The following is a 20,828-nucleotide window of genomic DNA, read 5'->3' on the forward strand; positions in this document are numbered from 1 at the left end:
AAATGTTTGTTTTCATTTAATTGGACTTTGTTATATAAAATAAATTTAAAAAAAAAGAAAGTGACTGCTAATAAAAGATGGACATTGCTATAGGATTCCTGCTTCATGGAAGAGTTTGCCAGACAGTCTGCAGGGCCCAAAGGAAAGTGACTGACAAACTGCCAATATAGGTGGACAGTTTAAAGTTTCCTGCTTTGCTGAGGAGTCTGCCAGTCACATTATGGCCTGTAGGCTGTAGATGGAACATTACAGAAGAACTTCAGGAGACTGATCAGGCAGCAAGCTGTCTCTGTCATTTCTAGAATTGAATTTTATCTTTCTGTGGTCTTTGAAGGAGTTGAGGTAAGATAGTTATGGTTATAGTTTTCCTTAGTTAAGGTTAAAGATAAATTACATATAGGACTTTAGACTCACAAAGATAGATAATAAAATATTTTTTTTTAAATCTTAAAAAAAATTGGGTACAGAAGTGAAGAAAGAATTCTCAATAGAGGAAATCAAAAAGGCTGAAAGACACTTAAGTAAGTGCTCCACATCCTTAGCTATCAGGGAAATGCAAATCAAAACCACTTTGAGAAACCATCTTACTCTTGTTGGGATGGCTATAATTAGAAACACCAATGATAACTTATGCTGGAGAGGATATGGAAAAAGGGGAACACTCCTCCTCTGCTGGTGGGAGTGCAAACTTGTACAGCCATTTTGGAGATCAGTATGGTGGTTCCTCAGGAAAATGGGAATCAGACTACTACAGGACCTGGCAATTCCACTCTTAGGCATATACTCAAATGATCCACATCCATGCAATAAAGATATTTCTTCAACTATATTCATAGCAGCATTATTTGTAATAGCAAGAACCTGGAAGCAACCTAGATTCCCTTCAACTGAAGAATGGATAAAGAAGATGTGGTTCATTTAAACAATGGCATGCTACTCAGCTGGGGGGAGGGGGAGTGACAAACAAACAAAAAAACAAACACAATGAAATCTTCAAATTCGTAGGCAAATGGATGGAACTTGAAGAAACCATCCTGAGTGAGGCAACTCAGTCACAAAAAGAGGAGATTGGTATGTACTCATTCATATATGGATTTTAGACATAGAGCAAAGGATCACCAGCCTATAATGTACACCCCAGATAACTAGGATACAGGGAGGAATCTAAGATATTCATACAAGGTCCCTCACAAAAGGGGAAAGGAACAAAATCTGCTGAGCATATTGGGAATGGGGAGGGTAGTGAGTGGAGAGGGAGCTAGGAGAAATAGAAGGGGAGGAGAGGAAAGCATGTGGGACTAGGAAGATTGAGTCAGGGGAGGAATAGATGAGAGGAGAGAGAGAGAGAGAGAGAGAGAGAGAGAGAGAGAGAGAGAGAGAGAGAGAGAGACCATAAAAGAGGGAGCCATTATAGGTCTGAAGAGAAAACTGACTCTAGAGAAATGTTCAGAGTCCTACAAGACTGACCCCACCTAACAATTTTAGCTACATTGAAGGCTTACCATAAATGCCCTTTCCTGATCATCAGATTGGTGACTAATTTACCTGCCATCATAGAGCCCTCATCTAGTAGCTGATAGAAATAGAAGCAGACACCCACAGCTCAACACTGAGCAGAACTCCTGGAATCCAGGTGCAGAGAGGAAGGAGTGATAAGAAAAGGGGTCAAGACAAGGCTTCAGAAACCCACAGACAACTGACCTGGACAAGGAGGATCTCTTGAACCCACAGACGGATAGCTAGGAAACCAGCATGGAACCCACTCAGACACCCTGAACATGGGTCTCAATTAAAAGGCCTGGGCAGTCTAAGGGACCTCTGACAGTGGAACCAGGATGTATACCTGGTGCACCAAAGGACTATAGGCACACATTCCCCATGGAGGGATATTCCCTTAGCCAAGAGGCAGGAGGAAGGTCCTAGTCCCTACTCCAAATGACTTGACAGCTTTTGAGGATCCCTTCTGGAAGGCATTACCCTTCCTGTGGAGTGGGGAAGGATGGGACAGGAGGGGAGTCAGGGGGTATGGGAGGGAGAGAGAGGGAACTGGGATTGATATGTAAAATAGGGAAATATATATATATATATATATATATATATATATATATCTAATAAGAAAAACCACATGATCATCTCACTAGATGCTGAAAAGCCTTTGAGAAAATCCAGCATCCCTTCATGATTAAGGTCTTGGTATAACAGGAACATACATAAACATTATGAAAGCCATATAGAGCAAACCTATAGCCAAAATCAAACTAAATGGAGAGAAACTCAATGGAATTCCTCAAAAATCAGGAACAACAAAAGGCTGTCCACCCTCTCCATATTTCTTTAATATGAGATTTGAAGTTCTAGATAGAGCAATATGACAACAAAAGGAGATCAACGGGATACAAATTGGAAAGGTAGAAATCAAATTCACTATTTGTAGATGATATGATAGTTTACATAAGCAATCCAGAAAACCTCTACCAGGTAACTCCTACAACTGTTAAACACCTTCTGCAAAGTGGCAGGATACAAGATCAACTGGAAAAATCAGTAGCCCATATAATATATTATCATAAAAGGACTGATAAAGAAATCAGAGAAACATCACCTTTAACATTTAGCCACATATGTAAAATATATTGGGGTTATGATAACCATACAAGTGAAAGATCTGTGTAACAAGAACTTTGAGTCTTTAAAGAAAGAAATTAAAGACCATACCAGAAAATGGAAAGATATCTGCTGATTTTGATAGGTAGGATCAATGTAGCAAAAATGGCAATCTTGCCAAAAGTATCTACAGATTCAATGCAATTTCCACCAAAATCCCATTACAATTCTTCATAGACCTTCAAAGAACAATACTTAATATGGAAACACAAAAGAACCAGGAAAGCCAAAACAACCCTGTACAATAAAGGAACTTCCAGAGGCATCACCATCCTTGACTTCAAGCTCTATTATAAAGCATAGTCATGAAAACAGCTTGGTATTGGCACTAGAATAGGTAGACCAACGGAATTAAATTGAAGATCCATATATGAACCTATGAACACCTGATTTTTGACAAAGAAGCTAAATTTCTTCAATGGAAAATAGAAACCATCTTCAACAAATGATGCTAGCATAACTGGATACTGACTTGTAGAAGACTTTAGATAGATCCTTATCTATCATTGTGCACAAAACTTAAGTCCAAGTGGATCAAAGACCTCAACATAAATCCAGCCACACTGGACCTCTTAAAAGAGAAAATAGGAGTTACCCTTGAGTGAATAAAGAAGATCACTTCATGCACATAAATCCAGTAGTACAGATACTGATATTGACAATTAATACATGGGACCTCCTGAAACTGAGAAGCTTCTGTTAGCTAAAGGAGACCATCATTAAGACAAAATGGAAGTCTACAGAATTGGAAAAGATCTTTACCAACCCCACATCTTTGCATTTCCAAGATATACAAAGAACTCAAGAAGCTAGTCACCAAAACATCAAACTATCTAATTAAAAAGTGGGATACAGAACTTAATAGAGAATTCTCAATAGAAAATCCAAAATGAATAACAGGTAAGAAAGTTTTCATTCAACATCCTTAGCTATCAGGGAAATGCAAATCAAAACAACTCTGAGATACCAATTTGTTTCTTTCAGAATGGCTAAAATCAAAAACATCAATGATAGTTTCTCCAATGTGGAGAAAGGAGACACTCTTCCATTGCTGCTGGGAGTGCTAACTTGTGTGGCCATTTTGTAGATCAGCATGGTGGTTTCTCCGGAAAATTGTTATCAGTCTACCTCAAGATCCAGCAATTCCATTCTTGGGCATATACCCAAAGGATACACAATCATCCAACAAGGACATATGTTCAACTATGTTCATAGCAGCATTGTTTGTAATAGTCAGAACCTAAAAGCAACCTAGACTTCCCCCATATGAAGAATGGATAGAGAAAAAGTGGTACATTTACACAATGGAGTACTACTCAGTAGGAAAAAAACAAAACAAAAAGGAATCTTGAAATTCGCAGGACAAATTGATGGAACTAGAAGAAACCATCATGAGTGAGGCAACCCAGTCACAGAAAGCTAAGAATGGTATGTATTCACTCAAATATGGATATTAGCCTACAATCCACACCTCCAGAGAAACTAAGAAACAAGGAAGACCCTAAGAGAGAAATACATGGACCTCTGAAGATGAGGAAAGGACCAAGAATTCCTGAGCAAATTGGGAGCAGGAGGGGAGAGGGGAGGGAGACAGGAAAAAGAGAAGGGAAAAAGAGGAGGCAGGAGAACAACATGGATCAGGAAGACTAAATCAGGGGAGGAATAGAGGAGAGCAAGAAAAGAAATTAATAAATAGAGGGAGTCAGTGTTAGTTTAAAGAGAAATCTGGCACTAAGAAAATGTTCAGAGATTCCCCAAAGATGACCCCAACTAAGAATCTAGGCAGTAGTGGAGAGGCCATCTTTGATGCCCTCCCATATAATGAAATTGATGACTGCCTTATATGCCATCCTATAGTCTTCATCCAGTAGGTGATTGAAGCAGAAGCAGATACCCACAGCTAAGCCCTGAACCATACTCCTGGAATCCCATTATTGAGATGGAGGAGAGATGAGCAAAGCAGTTAAAACTGTGCTGGAGAAACATACAGAAACAATTGACCTGACCTAGTGAGAGTACAGACCCCAGTCATAAAGCTGGGGAAGCAGCCTTGGACCAAAACAAGCCCTCTGATTGTGAATGACAGTCAGGGTGCCTGGGCTGTCCATGGAACCTCTAACAGTGGAACCAGTATTTATCCCTAGTGCATAAATGGACTTTGGAAGACCATTCCCTATGAAGGGATACTATTTCAGCCCAGATACACGGAGGAGGGCCTAGGCCTATGACAGATGTTGATGGTCCTCCATTGATGGCCTCACTATTCTTGGGGAGTGGATGGGGTGTGGGTTGGAGGGCTCCGTTAGGCCTCTGGGAGGATGGGAGGGAAAGGGAATGTGGGGATTGATATGTAAAATAAGATTGCTTTTAAATAAAAAATTATAAAAATATTTATATCAATCATATGAGAAACTTTGAAGTATAGTATCTAGTTGTTAATATAATAATAAAACATTATTCTTAGAATTAGTAAATTCAATTACTACTAATTATAAACAACTTTAGTGTATTAGTGTATTATTTTGATACTGGCCTTATGACTTTGTTTAGTTCTTTGTCAAGAGAAGCTCTTCGAGTGTACACAGTTGGTGATGGCCTGTGACTGGAAAGTCTTTCTGTACACCGTAGTGCTCAGACAAGGGCAGGTTTACTATGAGATGCTCTAACCAATGATAGAACATGGTGTGTCTATTTACTAGTGCTGGCCACCTTCTGCCTAATATAGGTTGCTCATAGTCTGTTCAAGGTCTTTTTGAACTGCCCTGTAGGTTGAGATTCTCCTCTGCCCCACTAAATCCTTCCATTTTTCTCTTGTTTCAAGTCTGAGATTTTCATCCCTGATTCCTAATCTTTCTTACTGTATCTTTCATAGGCATTTGCCCTAATAAGTATTTTCTAAGTCTTATTATTTCTTGATATTACCCTTTAAGAGGATCTTGAAGAGCAGAGGGATAATACTAAATGTTTTTTTGGAATTGGCATGAAACAATGCTAATTGAATGAATGTCTTGGTAAGGAAACAGATTAATGGAACAGAACAGTGGATTTAGAAACAGATTCTTACTTATATATCCAAATACTTTCTGAGTAAAACCAAAATAATTCTATTGGGAAAATAAATCTTCATGCTTTGGTGTAGTTGGCCAACTCAAGTTGAACTCCAGTTTTTTTCATTCACTTTTAGTTTTATTTTGTTGTATATAGAGAAAGAACACACAGTTGGGTGGGTAAGGAGTAATGGAGAAACTGGGATGATGAAAATATATTGCATGAAAGTCTTAAAAATAAGTAAACCTATAGAAAATATTGTTAATGAAAATAGTAATGAGTAATAATGAACAAACAACAATAAGCCAGGAAACTGAATTTTTTTGGAGGCTGACTAGGGCATTCTTAGAGAGTCCTACTCAGAAGCATGTCATGAGAAGCAGCTGTGAGGAACCCAGTGGTTTGATCATCTGCAGCTGATGCATCTTTTGTTCTCGTTAGACAATAATGCTCAGGTGTCAGGTTGTTCTGAGATGAACCTACCAATGATCAAGTATTGTGGGTAGACTGCATTAGGTCTCACTATTTATACCAAGCCTGGTCTCTCCTGATTGGGAGTCTTTGTAAATATTTCCAGCCACCCTGTATAAGATGTTCTAGAACTGCTGTCTATATCTGGGATTTGTACCCAATTCTTATTTCTGTCTCATTTTTCAGGTTTTGGGATTTCATCCTAGCACAAAGCCTTCATCACTTTCTCTTCTTCCTTTTCATTTCATTCTTCAGAAGAGCTTAACACATCTTGCCATTTCAATATCCTTTGGCATCTCTTCCCAAAGAGATACTGCAAATGCCATATTTTCAACCTTTAGTGCATTCTATGGATAGGTGGCAAAAAGAGGATTGTGATACATTAGAGAGAAGTTCTGGAGATACTGATTTTCTTTGAAATTTTTGAGCTAGGAATTTAAGCTAGAACTTGGGATGCTACTGAAGTGCCCAGTCACTGGGTCCTATCTCCAGCTTAACAGCAGCTTTAGAATGAGCCCAAAGTTGGAAGTGGAATGGAAATTCCTATAGCCAAGATGAACAAAGCAAAGAGATGACCCACAAAGTTCTGATGCCCAACTGAAGAAGTGCATCATAGACTCTTCATCCAGTAACTAATGAAATCAGATACAAAGATGCACAGCCAAGCACCAGGCCTAGCTCCTGGAGTCCAATTGAAGAGAGGGAGGAAGGATTCTATGAACAAGGGGAGTCAAGAATATGATGGGAAACCCACACAGATAGCTGACCTGAACTCGGTGGAACTCATGACTCTAGACTGACTAAATGGGTTTGAACTAGGCCCTCTGCATGTGGGTGATAGTTGTGTAGCCCAATCTGTTTGTGGGAACCTTGGCAGTGGGATCAGGATCTATTCTTGGTGTATGAGCTGGCTTTTTGGAGCCCATTCCCTATGATGGGATGCCATGCTCAGTATTAATGCATGGGAAAAGGGCCTGGCCTTGTCCCAACCTATTGTGCCATGATTCCTCATGGGAGTCCTTACCCCTGAGGAAGAGTGGACTAGAGGTGGGCTAGTATGAAGGTGAGGGGGGTGGGAGGGAGAACTGTGCTTGGAATGTAAAATGAAATAAAAAACAAAAAACTGGAAGAAAGAAAAAAAATAAATTAACAGGTTGGCCCAGGCCCAGTTCTGAGAAGACAATTGATCACAGTGAAGCTTCCAGTGGCTGCCTGTCAAGTCAAATGGACTTAAGTTTAATGTTCAGAAGTTGTGGACATGTGGAGAAGAGGACAAAGGAGTAAGCAGTTCAAGGTTTCAGGTAGGAGGAATATGTTTCAAGGAGAGTCAATATTTTGTAGCTTAAAATCATTAGAAGAATAGACTTGAGGTGTCTTCATGAAGAAATGGTGAAAGTGTGGGGTGACAAACATGTTTAATGGATCAATTTCATCACTGTCAAATGTACCACTCCATGGTTCCATCCCACTGTACCTCCTACATGTATACAGTTCTTTTTTTCTTTTTCTTTTTTCTTTTTTGTCAATGAAAAATGAAGAGCAGAAAAACTATCACCTTTGCATATGCATTTTTGGTCTCGTTGGGACTTTAGAGAAAATTAAGATTTTAATTATTAACAGATAAAAATCTTCAAATAGCTATTTTACCTGTACACGGGATAGAACAAATTATGACTAGAAACAATTATGAAAATACTTTATATGAGAATATTGTCTAATAAGTATGAAAACTATTTCGACTTCTCTGGCAAGGATACATTTGAATTTTAAAAATTAACATTTGTATAGTACACACTGAATATGCCTTTATTTTGATTTTACTACTGGATATAAAATAGTTCCTAATAATTAGATGAATAATTGTAAATATCTATGTCAAGCAAACCAGGTCACGAAAGAAATCACTGCATGCTATTCCACAGGTTTAACCCTTTTGTGGGAAGTTCTCCCTCACCTAGCTCCCAATATGGGGGCATGATTGGGATAAAGTGTCACTTTCACTAGCTCGGGTCCCAAATCCAGGGGTTGCTTCTTTCACTGGGTCGGGGATATACTGAGACTATAGCCCTGTCAATTGTATTGTGTTGCTCCTTTCCCTGATGAAAGCCGGTAAGTTACTAAGAGTATTAAGGTTAGTAAGGACCCTAGTAATGCGGAGATTAAGATCGTTAAACATGCATATTCAAACCAGCCTTGAGCTTGTTCATCCCTTCCTAACTTTGGCTAATATTTTCTCACAATTCCTGAATTGTTAATGTATTGGGGACAACCTAATGCTTTGGTGGAGGGGAGGAGTGGTACAGGCTGAGCCAGTATCTCGTAGGGCCCTATCTCTTGGGGATTCTGCCCTCCTGGCAGGGTAGGGACTGTGGCAACCAGTCGTAAAGTGAACAAGGCTCCTGTGTGGGATCCCTCATATACTCTGATGCCCCCACATTTCCCCTCTATCCCAGCCTGTTGCTTTCTTTCCTTGGTCTGAAAAGGCTGTTCTTACTGGGTTTCAAAGGTGAGGGGTAGGCCCTGCATGGAGGATGTTACAAGGGAATCATATATAAGGGTTGGCGGGGACACTGCCCGGTTCTCGGAGAAGGGTGATGAGGTCTGTTGTAACAGGGGGCTTCCACCATATATGCCCAATGGACTCCCAGCCCCAATTCTTACAGAAATAATTCTCCTTGCCCCTACACTTTCAAGTCATAGATCTATCCCACCCCGGGCAGACATAAAAGCTTGCCCTCTGGAGGCACTCAGCAGTATCTTTATTTCTGAAACACTCAAGATATCCAGTACTCTATAACCAACCAGGAGCCGCCATCTCACAAAGATCAAACACTATATCAGGGAACCATACCCCTGGTGGGGAAACCCTAGTAATTTGCTTGACCAGGTTTCCACGGGGGCCTAAAAGTTGCCAGGTGAGGTTTAGGTGTTGGTGTGGGTTACAGGCAGTCCAGGCTGGTGTTACTGGACCAAGAGCAGAGCAGGAACTAACCTAACAAGGCCATCGAGAGGTCTGACCTTAAGTTTGGGTTGTTGGTGTTAGGCTTTACAGTCCAATTCCAGTGTGGCTTGGTACTGTCTGGAACAGGTTATGGAGGCTCCGTCAGTTCTGAATCAGCTGTGTGGGCTTGGGTGTGATGTACCCAAGCAGTGATCCCATCAATTTTAATGGCAGCGGGGTGGTCAGGATCACGACATAGGGTTCCTTCCAGTGAGGTTCTAGGTTCCAGTCTCCTAGCTGGAACCGATGTGGAGTGAGAGGTGAAGCCGCCTCATACATCTGATGTAACCTCAGTCAGATGTCTTTAAATCCTAAGGATGCTTCTGGAAAATTGAAATTCGATTGGGGTCAGGTCAAGAGGAAGTCGGCATTGATCAGGGCTTGTTGTCTGTGGGTTGTTCGTCACCTGGAACCACGTTTTGGGCCTCAACAGCAGTAAGCCCCTTTTCTCCGGTAGTGAGAAGGATCTGAAGGAGCGGCTGGCAGTCGTCCCAGGTAGGCTTAGGAACGACTGACCAAAGTTCTAAGTGCACACTTCTAGAAGATAGGAGTTCGCACTCGCCCCACTGGATGGAGCATGCCAAGAGCCCATAAATATTCTTATAAAACTGAATAAGGATGTTCATTACCCATTCTTTTATACATATTTATAGAAATCCCTGAATATGTCAGATTTAATTGCTTTAAGTGCTTCAGAAGTAGCCCCGAAGAAAACAGCCATATCCCTTTATGTTATGGACTTAGGTTAAGAAGCATGTGTGATATGTATGAAGGCAGACATTATAAACAAGAATATACCTTAAAAATAAGAATATAAAATTTCATCTAATGAAGAAAAGTATGGAGAATCCATAGTATATGGGACAGTTTTTCGCGGTTTCTACTTGGAGAACACCCAGATTGGCAGGAATAAACTGTATGTAACACTGGAGTACAGGTAATGAGAAAGAAGAATGGGGAATAATAGAGTAGGAAGGATTGGATCAGGCAGGAGATGGGAGGGCAGAGTAGACGAGGGAGCTTGATGAGGGATAACTAAGACTAAAGACCTTTGAGAAAGTCATGTGTAAAATACTACTGTACAAGTTTCTTAAAATAGTTTCATGTCTAAAATGAGTTTAAATTGAAATACCTTACCATTTGGAGACAGTGTTTCTCCTAGACACCACAAGCTAGCAAATAAAAACCTAGAACCAGGAATGAGCTATCTTATGGAGCTGCTAGCCAATTGTCCCCATATACTCCCTAATAACCCAGGCTACTGCCACTGCTTTTGATTATCTCCAAACTTGATGATTACACCCCATTTCAGAATATGGTGATATATTATTTGTTATTTATTGAAGCTTGCCTGAGGATTCAGAAAGCATAGTCAGATACAAATCATAGAAGCCAGGCACACACTAATCCCATCAGCCAGAAGCTAGGAAGTGGTGGTACTCACCTTTAATCCTAGGATTTAGGATTAAGAGGTAGATGGTTTCTTTGAGTTCAAGACTACCCAGTGACACATGAGATTAAATCAGTCTAAAAGAATAACAGATCACACACCTTTAATCCCAGCATTAGAGGGTCTTCAATATTGAGTAGGAGTCATTCATTCTCTAGCCACACTGAAGATAGGAGCATTCATTCTAAAAGCCATGCTGAGGTGAGGTAGCAGGACCAGCCCATTCAGCCTGAGGTGGTGGTAAGAGCTAGTGGCCTGCTGCTACTTTGCTTTTCTGTTCTTTAGATTGATGTTTGAACCACAATATCTGTCTCTGGGTCTTTTATGTATCATGTTACATCAGAAGACACCATATATTCAAGTCACAACATGAAGAAGTAAAGCTTGTGTCTATCTAAATTGGCTTCCCTATTTTCTAGCTTTTAAAAGAAAATATTCTATGGTGAAGTGTACTTTTTTTTTTTTTAAAGAAAACCCATTAATATTTGTTATGGGGAACCAGAATTGGACAAAACAAAGCCTTCTGAACGTTGGTGTTAGTTAGAAGGCCTGGGCAGTCTATGGGACCTCTGACAGTGGAACCAGTATTTATCCCTAGTGCACAAATGGACTTTGGTAGCTTATTCCCCATGGAGGGATACTCTCTCAGCATAGATACATGGAGGAAGGCCTAGGCCCTCCCCTAAATGACAAGACAGATTTTGGTACATAGAGCAAAGGTTTACAAGTCTACAATCCACACCCCCAGAGAAGCTGGGAAATAAGGAGGACCCTAAGAGAGACAAACATGATCTCCTGAGAAGGGGACAGTGACAAGAACTCCTGAGAAAATTGGAAACATGGGCTGAGGGTGGAGGGAGGTAAGAGAAAAAGAAGGGAGAAGAGAAGGGGAGGAGAACATAAAGGATCATGAAGACATGCATTTTTTTGTATTCTCTTTTTTATTCTTTGGTAATTTCAATCATGTAAACAAGTGGACACAAAATACATCTACATAAAATTCTAAACTCTGATCCATTAACTCAAACACACAGACCTGAAAAGAAGGTGTGATAAATTTACTTGAATTATATAAAGTCATCACAAGCATTAATTTACCTCAGCATGATTCAAATGATAGTGAGAAACTAATCCTTCCTTGATAGCTGTCTCTCAGCTGTTCTGTATAGTTAAATATCTAGCAGTATGTATCATTATTTGAAAGTGGGTCATGTTTTGTGTAAGAATTTGTTAGGTGAGAGTGCCATTGTCCACCTTTTATAGTGCCATATGTGTTATCAAAGGAGAAGTAATGACTAATTACTGCAGCTGTGAATCCAAGAGCTACAGTGAAGGCTGGCCTGGCAGTACATGCCCTCTAGTGCAATCAAAATTCCTAGTGAAATTGGATTTCAGGTTTGATCACAGAGAGTACCCATCCTTAGCATGGTCTTGGGGCCTGAGACTAGATGAGTCATAGGTCTTACAGAAGTAGTTATGACTATTTCTCTACTGTGGATATAGCATTAAAGTGAACCCTAATAAATTTACATTATATTGTATATCCATATATCAATACATATCTCCACCTTCAACAGAGGTGCTTCTTTTGGCAGTAGATGGCAATTAACACAGACCTCCAAACTAGTCAACTTGTAGATAATTAAGAGATGGTGAGTGCTCAGTCCTTCCTGGGACCTCCACATCATACCTCTTCTCTCATAACAGAAGATGAACTGGAAAACTATAAGAGCCAGAAGTGGTAGATGAATTATGTTTTCAGGATCAACATGTTCACTGCTCAAATGCACTCATAGTGGTTGCAATATTATGCAAATATGAAAAATCAAGCCCACCAAAATCTAAGGATGGAAGGAAGTTACAGTGATGAAGTTACACCTCTGACTGAGGTACTATTGATTTATGGTTACTGGTATAAACATATTTTTTTCTTCAAGGATGTGCCACCTGAGAGGATACCTAAAGCCTCATAGACATCCTTACACTCATATACATATTTGCAGTGCTGGCTAGATTAAGTGTGAAAAGAAAACATTAAGAAAAAAAGAAGAGATGAAGTTGGGAGGGAATAGTGTCAGGATGATGGGAGAAGAACTGTAGGGAAAGAAATAAAATTATTTTGATCAAAACTTATTTTATATATGCATATAACATTTTAAAATAATAACTACAAAACAAAACAATGGTGTAAACCCCCAATAAGTGTATATCATTACCATTGAACTAGTTAGTAAGTGCCATGGCAGCACAGTCTGATCTCTGAGGGAAATAGCTGGAAAACATAAGCTTTCAATTTTTACTCAGGCCCCTGGGACTGCAAACTCATAAAATCCTCTTGGGTCATTACAAAGTAGCCCTTGTGACATCAGTAGATGCTATTTTTCAACTTCTGGGTGAGAGAGCACATCTGGGTAAAGCCAAAGCCAGAAATCATGATCCATACTCATGGCCTCTCAGAATCTACAGGAAAGAGAGCTTTGGCGTCAGCCCAAAATTAGTTTCCTTTATCACCAAATAGCCAAATTTAGTGACTACAAATAACATTGCATCCCTGGGTCTATACTTTACAGTTAAGCCATGCTACTTGTTCTTGCCCCTCTGTGAGAGTAAAGGAGAGGTAGTGAGGTGACTTCTGAGTTCCCCATGGAGAAGTAAGTGTTAAGCTGGATGCTACTTTTGTTTTGTTTCTGTTATTTGTGTTTTTCCTCAAACTACCTCTGAGCAACCCAGTGGGTCTTAACGTGCCTTGTATCTTCTCTTTTGAGGTGACCACTGGAATTTCCAAGGTAGAAGCAGAACAGAGAAGCTGCAGAACCAAAAATGGTCATTGCTTCCCTGAATATTTTCCCAAGGAAATGGCTCAATATATTTATATTCATTTACACAGGTTAACTGTCATAAAATGTAGAAAACAGAGGCACAGAGAAGTGTGAGCTTGACTTTATCCTTCCATTCTGGTTCTCAGTCTCATTTCAATGGGGTATTTTGGAGAGGAATGGAATTTCATTTTAATGTTACTATTATTACTGTTCTCACAGCTATGGCCTCAAAGAATGACTCATCTGTGAAGGAGTTCATCCTGCTGGGCTTGACACAGCAGCCAGAGCTCCAGCTGCCTCTCTTCTTCCTCTTCTTGGCAATCTATGTGGTCTCCTTGGTGGGGAACCTGGGCTTGATCATTCTCATTGTTTTGAACCCTCACCTGCACACGCCCATGTATTACTTTCTCTTCAATCTTTCCTTCATTGATTTCTGCTACTCATCTGTCATAACCCCCAAAATGCTGGTGAGTTTTGTGAAGCAGAACATCATCTCCCATGCTGAGTGCATGACCCAGCTCTTCTTCTTCTGCTTCTTTGTGATTGATGAATGCTACATTTTGACAGCCATGGCCTATGACAGATATGCTGCCATCTGTAAGCCTCTGCTTTACAAGGTCACCATGTCCTATCAGGTCTGCCATTTGATGATGGTGGGTGTGTATGTCATGGGGTTTGTGGGTGGAACTGCCCACATAGTTTGCATGCTGAGACTGACCTTTTGTGATGGCAACATCATCAATCACTACATGTGTGACATACCCCCTCTCCTGAAGCTCTCCTGCACAAGTACTGCCATTAATGAGATTGTGGTTTTCATTGTTGTCGGTGTCAATGTCACAGTGCCCAGTCTGTCTATTTTTATTTCTTATACCTTGATACTTTCCAACATCCTTAGCATCCCTTCTGCAGAGGGCAGGTCAAAAGCCTTTAGTACCTGTGGCTCCCATGTAATTGCTGTTTCTCTTTTCTTTGGATCTGTAGTCTTCATGTATCTGAAGCCTTCTAGTGTGTCTGGGGATGAAGATAAAGTGTCTACTATTTTTTATACCATTGTGGGCCCAATGCTGAATCCTTTCATCTACAGTATAAGGAATAAGGATGTCCACATTGCACTGAGGAAAACTTTAAAGAAAATATTTGTCTAAATAGAATTTATAATTGTTATAGAAGTAAATCTTAGGACATGTGATATTTTCAACAGAGAGAGGACTGCCTGGAGTCCTCTCATTGGCAGAGTATGTGATCTTATTCTTAAGGCCCTAGGTTTGACCCACAGTGTTGTAAAACAACAATAAAAAACAACTAAAATAACACAGATATCAAAAAATCTTCTGTGGAAAGGTGTAGAATCAAAATTATTTAACATTGTATAAAAGTCAAGTCAGTTATCAAGGAAATTTTAGAAATGGTCAATGAAAGATGATTAACCCATTATCCTTTTAGGATAGAGAGAACAGTTTATTCTGTATTTTCCCCAAACCCCATGTGTCTTTTTTTTTCAGTATTGAAAGCTGAACAATCAATTTTTGCAGATATCTACCAGTATTGTACTCTATAACCTTAGAAATCAGGAGGGTTAGGTATAAATCACTGAATGATATTATGCTCAGAGATGGATGCTCAAGATATTTTTAATTGTTTACATTTATTATTATTATTATTATTATTATTATTATTATTATTATTATTATTATTGCTTTGTAGTGTATGTGTGGGATCATATCCAGGCTCTCTTGCATGGTAGGCAGATATTATTTCACTAAGCTGCATCTTCAGCATCACTGTGACTAGGGGATACCTGGAAGTTTTATATGGCTGTGCCTCTGAAATACTGATTTCAGTAGTTTTGGAGACACTGACTCACTATAATAAATCTCTGAGAAGGTTCTTTGGACATTGCATTTGAAGGTCCCTTTGTTTATCCAAAGGTTCAGGTATGGAGGGAAAATACCTTTTCACTTTTTTTTTTTCCCTCTCTCCAATCTTAAGTTAGTTAAGTAAAGCAGAGATGATGAGTCTTTTGTGATTCTAGTGCTCCCAGACTGAAAATGAAATAGCAATTTTAGTCATTCAGCATAAAGGGAACCTGTATTGGGTTTTCTATTCATGGGCTTGGGGACAGGGATGTGAATATAAGGATATGCTCTGTTTTCAGTGGGAAGAATTTGACAAGTTTACTATGTGATGGATAACATTTTGTTTTACTTTTAAACTGCTGTGCTCAAGAGACTTATGAACTAAATTTGCCTTTAATCTTAAAATTTCACTGGCCCAGGGAGAGATAGAATTTTATGGTCCATTCTGATACAATTTTAAGGAATCTGTTGTTTACCATAATGGTCACAAGGTTAATTGCTGCTTCTGAATCTGCTTCTGCAAGCAAAGTTGTTTGTATAAGACAACAAGGCACCTGTAAGACATGTGTTTGCTAAAAGCTGTGATTGCACTTAGGCAAAGATAAATGTATGTACATAAATGGAGCACCACCTTCTCATTGCAGGATGTATGTCTACAAATAAATGGAATGTAATCTTATGCTTTTTTCTTTCTTGTTCTTATTGTACTACATCATGGAAATCCCAACCAGTGTCTGAGAAAAAGTGTTTTCTTTGCTAGAAATAAATTTGTCTTTGGTCATACTGGAGGATCTGCAAATGACCCCAGACCCCTAAAAACTAATCATGGGTAGAGTAATTCTTTTTTCCCCAAAATTAGTATAATATTAAATTATTAGCAGTTAATTATTTCTCTTTAATACTTTTACTCTTATATCTCAGATTTTCATATATAATGATGGACTTTATTGGAGTAGTAAAAATAGATACAGCATGTTTTCTATTTTAGACACCAACGTATTTAGGCTTTGGTCAAATATTAAAAATACAGCTATGAAGAAAGGTAAATATGCTGTGATGTCAGAAGTATACTGACTAGTCATGTGTTTAAATAATTACTTTTTGTGTCTGTGAGCTTGTGTCAGGAAAATGATATTTAATGTCTTAAACAAATGTAATTGTGGTGGTATCTCAGAGTCATTTTGATTTGCATTTCCCTGATAGATAAGGATGTTGAACAGTTCTTCTGTTGAGAATCTCTGTGCCCATTTTTAAATTGGATTATTTTGTATTTTCATGTCTAGTTCCTTGAGTTCTTTATATTTTTTGAGATCATTCCTCTGTCAGATGTAGGGTTTGTGAAGATATTTTCCCATTCTGTAGGCTTTCTCCTATTGTTCATGTCCTGTGTCTTACAGAAGCTTTTCAGTTTTAGAAGGTCTCATTTTATCAATTGTTGATCTCAGTATCTGTGCTACTGATGTTATATTCAGGAAGCAGTCTCCTATACCAATGCATTCTATCAGCTTCAGTATAACTGGATTTATGTTGAGGTATTTGATCCAATTGGACGTTAGTTTTGTGTATGACAATAGATATGGATTTATTTGCATTCTTCTACATGTTGACATCCAGTTATGCCAGCACCATTTGTTGAAGATGTTATATTTTTTCATTGTATAGTTTTGGTTCTTTGTCAAAAATCAGATATTTACAGGTGTATGGATTTATGTCAAGGTCTTGGATTTGACTCCATTGGTCCACAAGTCTGTTTTTATGCCAGTAATAACACCCTTTACAATAGCCAAACTGATATACAATATCTTGGAGTAACTCTAATTGAACAAGTGAAGATAGATATGACAAGAATTTTAAATCTTTGAAGAAAGAAATTGATGAAGAGATCAGAAAATAGAAATATCTCCCATGCTCAGTAGGATTAACAGAGTAAAAAATAGTTATCTAAGAACAATCTACAGATTCATTGCATCCATATTCCCATTAATATCCCAACATAACTCTTCACAGACCTCAAAAGAACAATGCTCAACTTCATATGGAAAAACAAAACAAAACCCAGGATAGCTACATCCTGTACAATAAAGGAACTTCTGGAGGTATCACCATCCCTGACTTCAAGCTCCACTGTAGATATAAAGTAATAGAGACAGTTTTGTATTTACCTTTCTAAAGTAGTGTCTCTGTTCTATATTGCTTATGAGAGTCCTCATCTAGTAGCTGATGGAAACAGAAGCAGACACCCACAGCTAAACACTGATCCGAACTGGAATCCAGATGCAGAGAGGCAGGACAAGACCAGGCTACAGAAACAGCTGACCTGAACAAGGGAGAGCTAATGAACCCCCAGACTGATAGCTGAGAAACCAGCATTGGACTGTCTCAGACCCCCTGAATATGGGTCTCAGTTAAAAGGCCTGGGCAGTCTAAGGGACCTCTGATAGTGGAACCAGAATGCATCCCTGGTGCACAAAAGGACTTTGGGAACACATTGTCCATGGATGGATACTCCCTTAACCTAGAGGCAGGAGAGAGGGCCTAGTCCCTAGTCCAAATAGCTTGACAGCTTTTGATGATCCCTCCTGGAAGTTATCACCCTCCCTGTGGAGTGTGGGGGGCATGGGAGGGAGGGAGACAGAGAGGGAGTGATGGATGGAGGGAGAGAGAGGGAATTGGGATTCATATGTAAAATAATAAAAATAAATAAATAAATGAATAGAAAAAATTTTTAGGACTGAGTCATTCATTAGATCTATGTGGTGATGTAATGTTTATGATATAATAAAGCTTGCTTGATGATCAGAAGTCAAAGTTAACCACAGCCATAGAAGCTGGGCAGTGGTGGCACCTCTAGACCCAGGACTCAGGAGACAGAGGAAGATGGATTTCTGTGAGTCCAAGGCTACCCTGGGCTACCTGAGAGTGAAACCACCTAGAAAAGAACTGAGCTCACACTCTTAATCCCAGCACTAGAGACAATATAAGAAGCCCAGTGCAGTCTCAGACAGCAGTCTGAGATTTGGTAATGAGCAGTGCAGTCTGAAGATTCAATATGAGGTTTGGTGGGTCCTCCAATTTGTCTGAGCATTGGTAGAGGTGAGAACTCTCTAGTGGTTTGGCAGCTTTGGTTTGCTGATCTTTAGCTTCAACTCCAATATCTGTCTCTGGGTGTTTGTAATTTGTGCTACAAATCTATTTCTAGTACCTTGAGAAACCTGTATACTGATTTTTAAGTTAGCTAGATGTGTTTACTTTCCCACCAGTAGTGTATAAAACTTCCTGTCAGCATTGCTGTTATCTGTTTTCTTGTGGCTGATATTTTGAATGGGGTGAGTGGAAGCTCATTGTAGTGCATATATGTGACTTGTCTTTTTTTGTGATCAGTGATTTTGAACATTTAAAAATGTTTATTGGCTATTTTTGCTTTGTTAATTGACAGCTGTGTGTATACTCTATTGATCTTTATATTGTTTTGTTTGGTTTCAGGTGTTTGGTTTTCAAATTTTTTATTATTTTTGCATATTCTAGGTATTGATCCTAATGTATAGATATTAAATATTTCTTCTATTCTTTGGCTGTCTTTTCATATTAATAATAGCTTTATGATTGTTTTCTGAGCATTTGGAAGCCTTTCAGAAAAATCTTTGTCTATACTTTTATCTTAAACTATTTTCTCATTGATTTCTTCAATGACTTCCAGATCTTATGTCATGGGGTTTGATGTAGTTGTAATTGACTTTAATACAGGTGAGGTAAAGGCATTGAGGTTCATTCTTTACACAGGTCATATTCAGTTTGGTTAGCGCTATTTGTTGAACTGGTTCTCTTTACTCCAGTATACATCTTGGCATATCTGACACAATTAATGGGAACAAGAACCTGTCACTAGAGAGGTCTTAAGCCCTTGGGGATATCATACTACTATTATTCTGTAAAAATGATTCTTAATAATTGTTGCTATACACATAGATCAGTCCACATCAAAGATTCTTTTTGTAGAAGATGGCAATTGATATGAAGACTCTCTACTGATTAACATGCAGAAAACAAGAGACTTTGTGATGCTCAATCATAAATGGGACATTGATCATACCCCTTCCCTCAGGTCCAGGGATATTCACAGATTAGGGACAGATAAATTGTAAGAGCCTGAGGTGATAGTTGATAACTTCAAACAAAGAGGCAACTAGTACTAAAGGCTTGGAAACTTACTACTGTAGAAGTTTCATAATACAAATGAAAGGAATTTCAAAGGAGTCACCATATAATGGGGAAGACAATACCTCAACTAGACTTTTTTTTTTTTTTTTTAACCTTTGCCAAAATAAGACTTTATTTTGAAAGACAGTAAGCAAGGAAGAAGTAAAACTGTGCAGATGTAGATTCTAAACCACCAATGGCCTCTATCAGGCCAAAAAGTTGTGTTCTTTGCTAACTTTGATGTTAGCTCCCTGAAGAGATCTTTTCCCATAAACCATCTTCATTTTTTTTGTAGAGGAGAGCTTTATTTCCAGGAAATAGTATATTTGCTGGAGATGGGAATTTTTTAAAAAACATCAAGGTCGATCTAATATGTTCAACAAAGTGGGGGGGGGGGGGCTCGGCCAGAGGAGAAGTAGAAAGATTCTCTAGTATTTGCTTGTCATCTTGCTGCAACCAGCAATCCACATGTGGAAATGGCGTCCAGGAATACGGCCTATTCGAAGTTGTTCTGTCTTTGCATCATAAATGCTAATCATCGGGCCTCCTGCTAAAGCTCTGGCAGCACGAAGCTGCTCCTCTGGACCACGATCTTGAAAGGAAGCTCTGTAAATCTCTGCAGTTTTAATGTTGGCAGCGATGCCATAAATGATTGGAAAGTGGTTTTCATTTTCTTCCCGGTCATTTAATTCCGTCACATATAATGTCACTAAGTGAATGTCATCATCTTGTTTGTCAAATTCACTAAGAAGCTGATGAGTAAGTTTCTGTGACAGCTGCCTGTCATCACTGAAGCCTCCCACAAGGTGCACTTCCAGCCTTCCACACTGAGTGTGATCAGAAAAGGATTTTATGGCACTTATTATCAAGGGGACTTCAGCTTTGGTGTCAGTTCCATCACAATGTGTGAGGCAGGTTGCCCCATTACCTGTATGCCTCAGGACCACAATGTGACAAGTAGTGGCATCATCAGAACCCAGAATGGAGATGGAACCATCCTTTGGGGTGGTCACTGCAAGCTCTCTTTGCTGAACATACAGAAGGCCCTGGGGTCCCACTTGTTGAACAGACTGACCTCTGAGAAGTCTGGCTCTTTCCTCCAGAGAAGGGTGCTCTCGGACGAGCTCTGCAGCGGACCGTGGCAACCGTACACGCCGACCACCCACCAGCAGCGGCATCGCCAGACCGAGGTAGGCGCCCTCCGCACCCTCCTCACCATGCCCTGCCCTGCCCTGCCCCAGCCCGCCCCGCCCATCTTGGAGGGCACGCCCCCCCTCAACTAGACTTTTAATGCCACCAACTAAAACCTCCAGTGCCAT

General features: G+C 39.5%; 3 protein-coding genes across 3 annotated transcripts in view; 1 reads left to right on the forward strand and 2 right to left on the reverse strand.

The window, feature by feature from the left end:
- The window catches only part of Spa17 (sperm autoantigenic protein 17), a 380,810-nt gene that overhangs the window by 347,906 nt on the left and 12,076 nt on the right, over nucleotides 1–20,828 (reverse strand). The window lies entirely within an intron of this gene.
- On the forward strand, nucleotides 13,669–14,601 carry LOC127231540 (olfactory receptor 147). The gene has a single exon (XM_051197124.1). It carries the CDS (start codon nucleotides 13,675–13,677, stop codon nucleotides 14,599–14,601), a length of 927 nt encoding a protein of 308 aa, XP_051053081.1. The 5' UTR covers nucleotides 13,669–13,674.
- Nucleotides 19,625–20,706, reverse strand: LOC127231531 (protein N-terminal asparagine amidohydrolase-like). Its single transcript, XM_051197112.1, is given in 2 exon segments — nucleotides 19,625–20,006; nucleotides 20,009–20,706. Coding segments are annotated over 2 exon segments (933 nt in total). The 5' UTR covers nucleotides 20,688–20,706; the 3' UTR covers nucleotides 19,625–19,752.

Source organism: Phodopus roborovskii, unplaced genomic scaffold, assembly GCF_943737965.1.
Source record: "Phodopus roborovskii unplaced genomic scaffold, PHOROB, whole genome shotgun sequence".
Lineage (NCBI taxonomy): Eukaryota > Metazoa > Chordata > Mammalia > Rodentia > Cricetidae > Phodopus > Phodopus roborovskii.

What these genes read in the sequence shown, in the direction of transcription:
- LOC127231540 (XM_051197124.1), top strand. Translation starts at nt 13,675, where the DNA reads ATGGCCTCAAAGAATGACTCATCTGTGAAGGAGTTCATCCTGCTGGGC.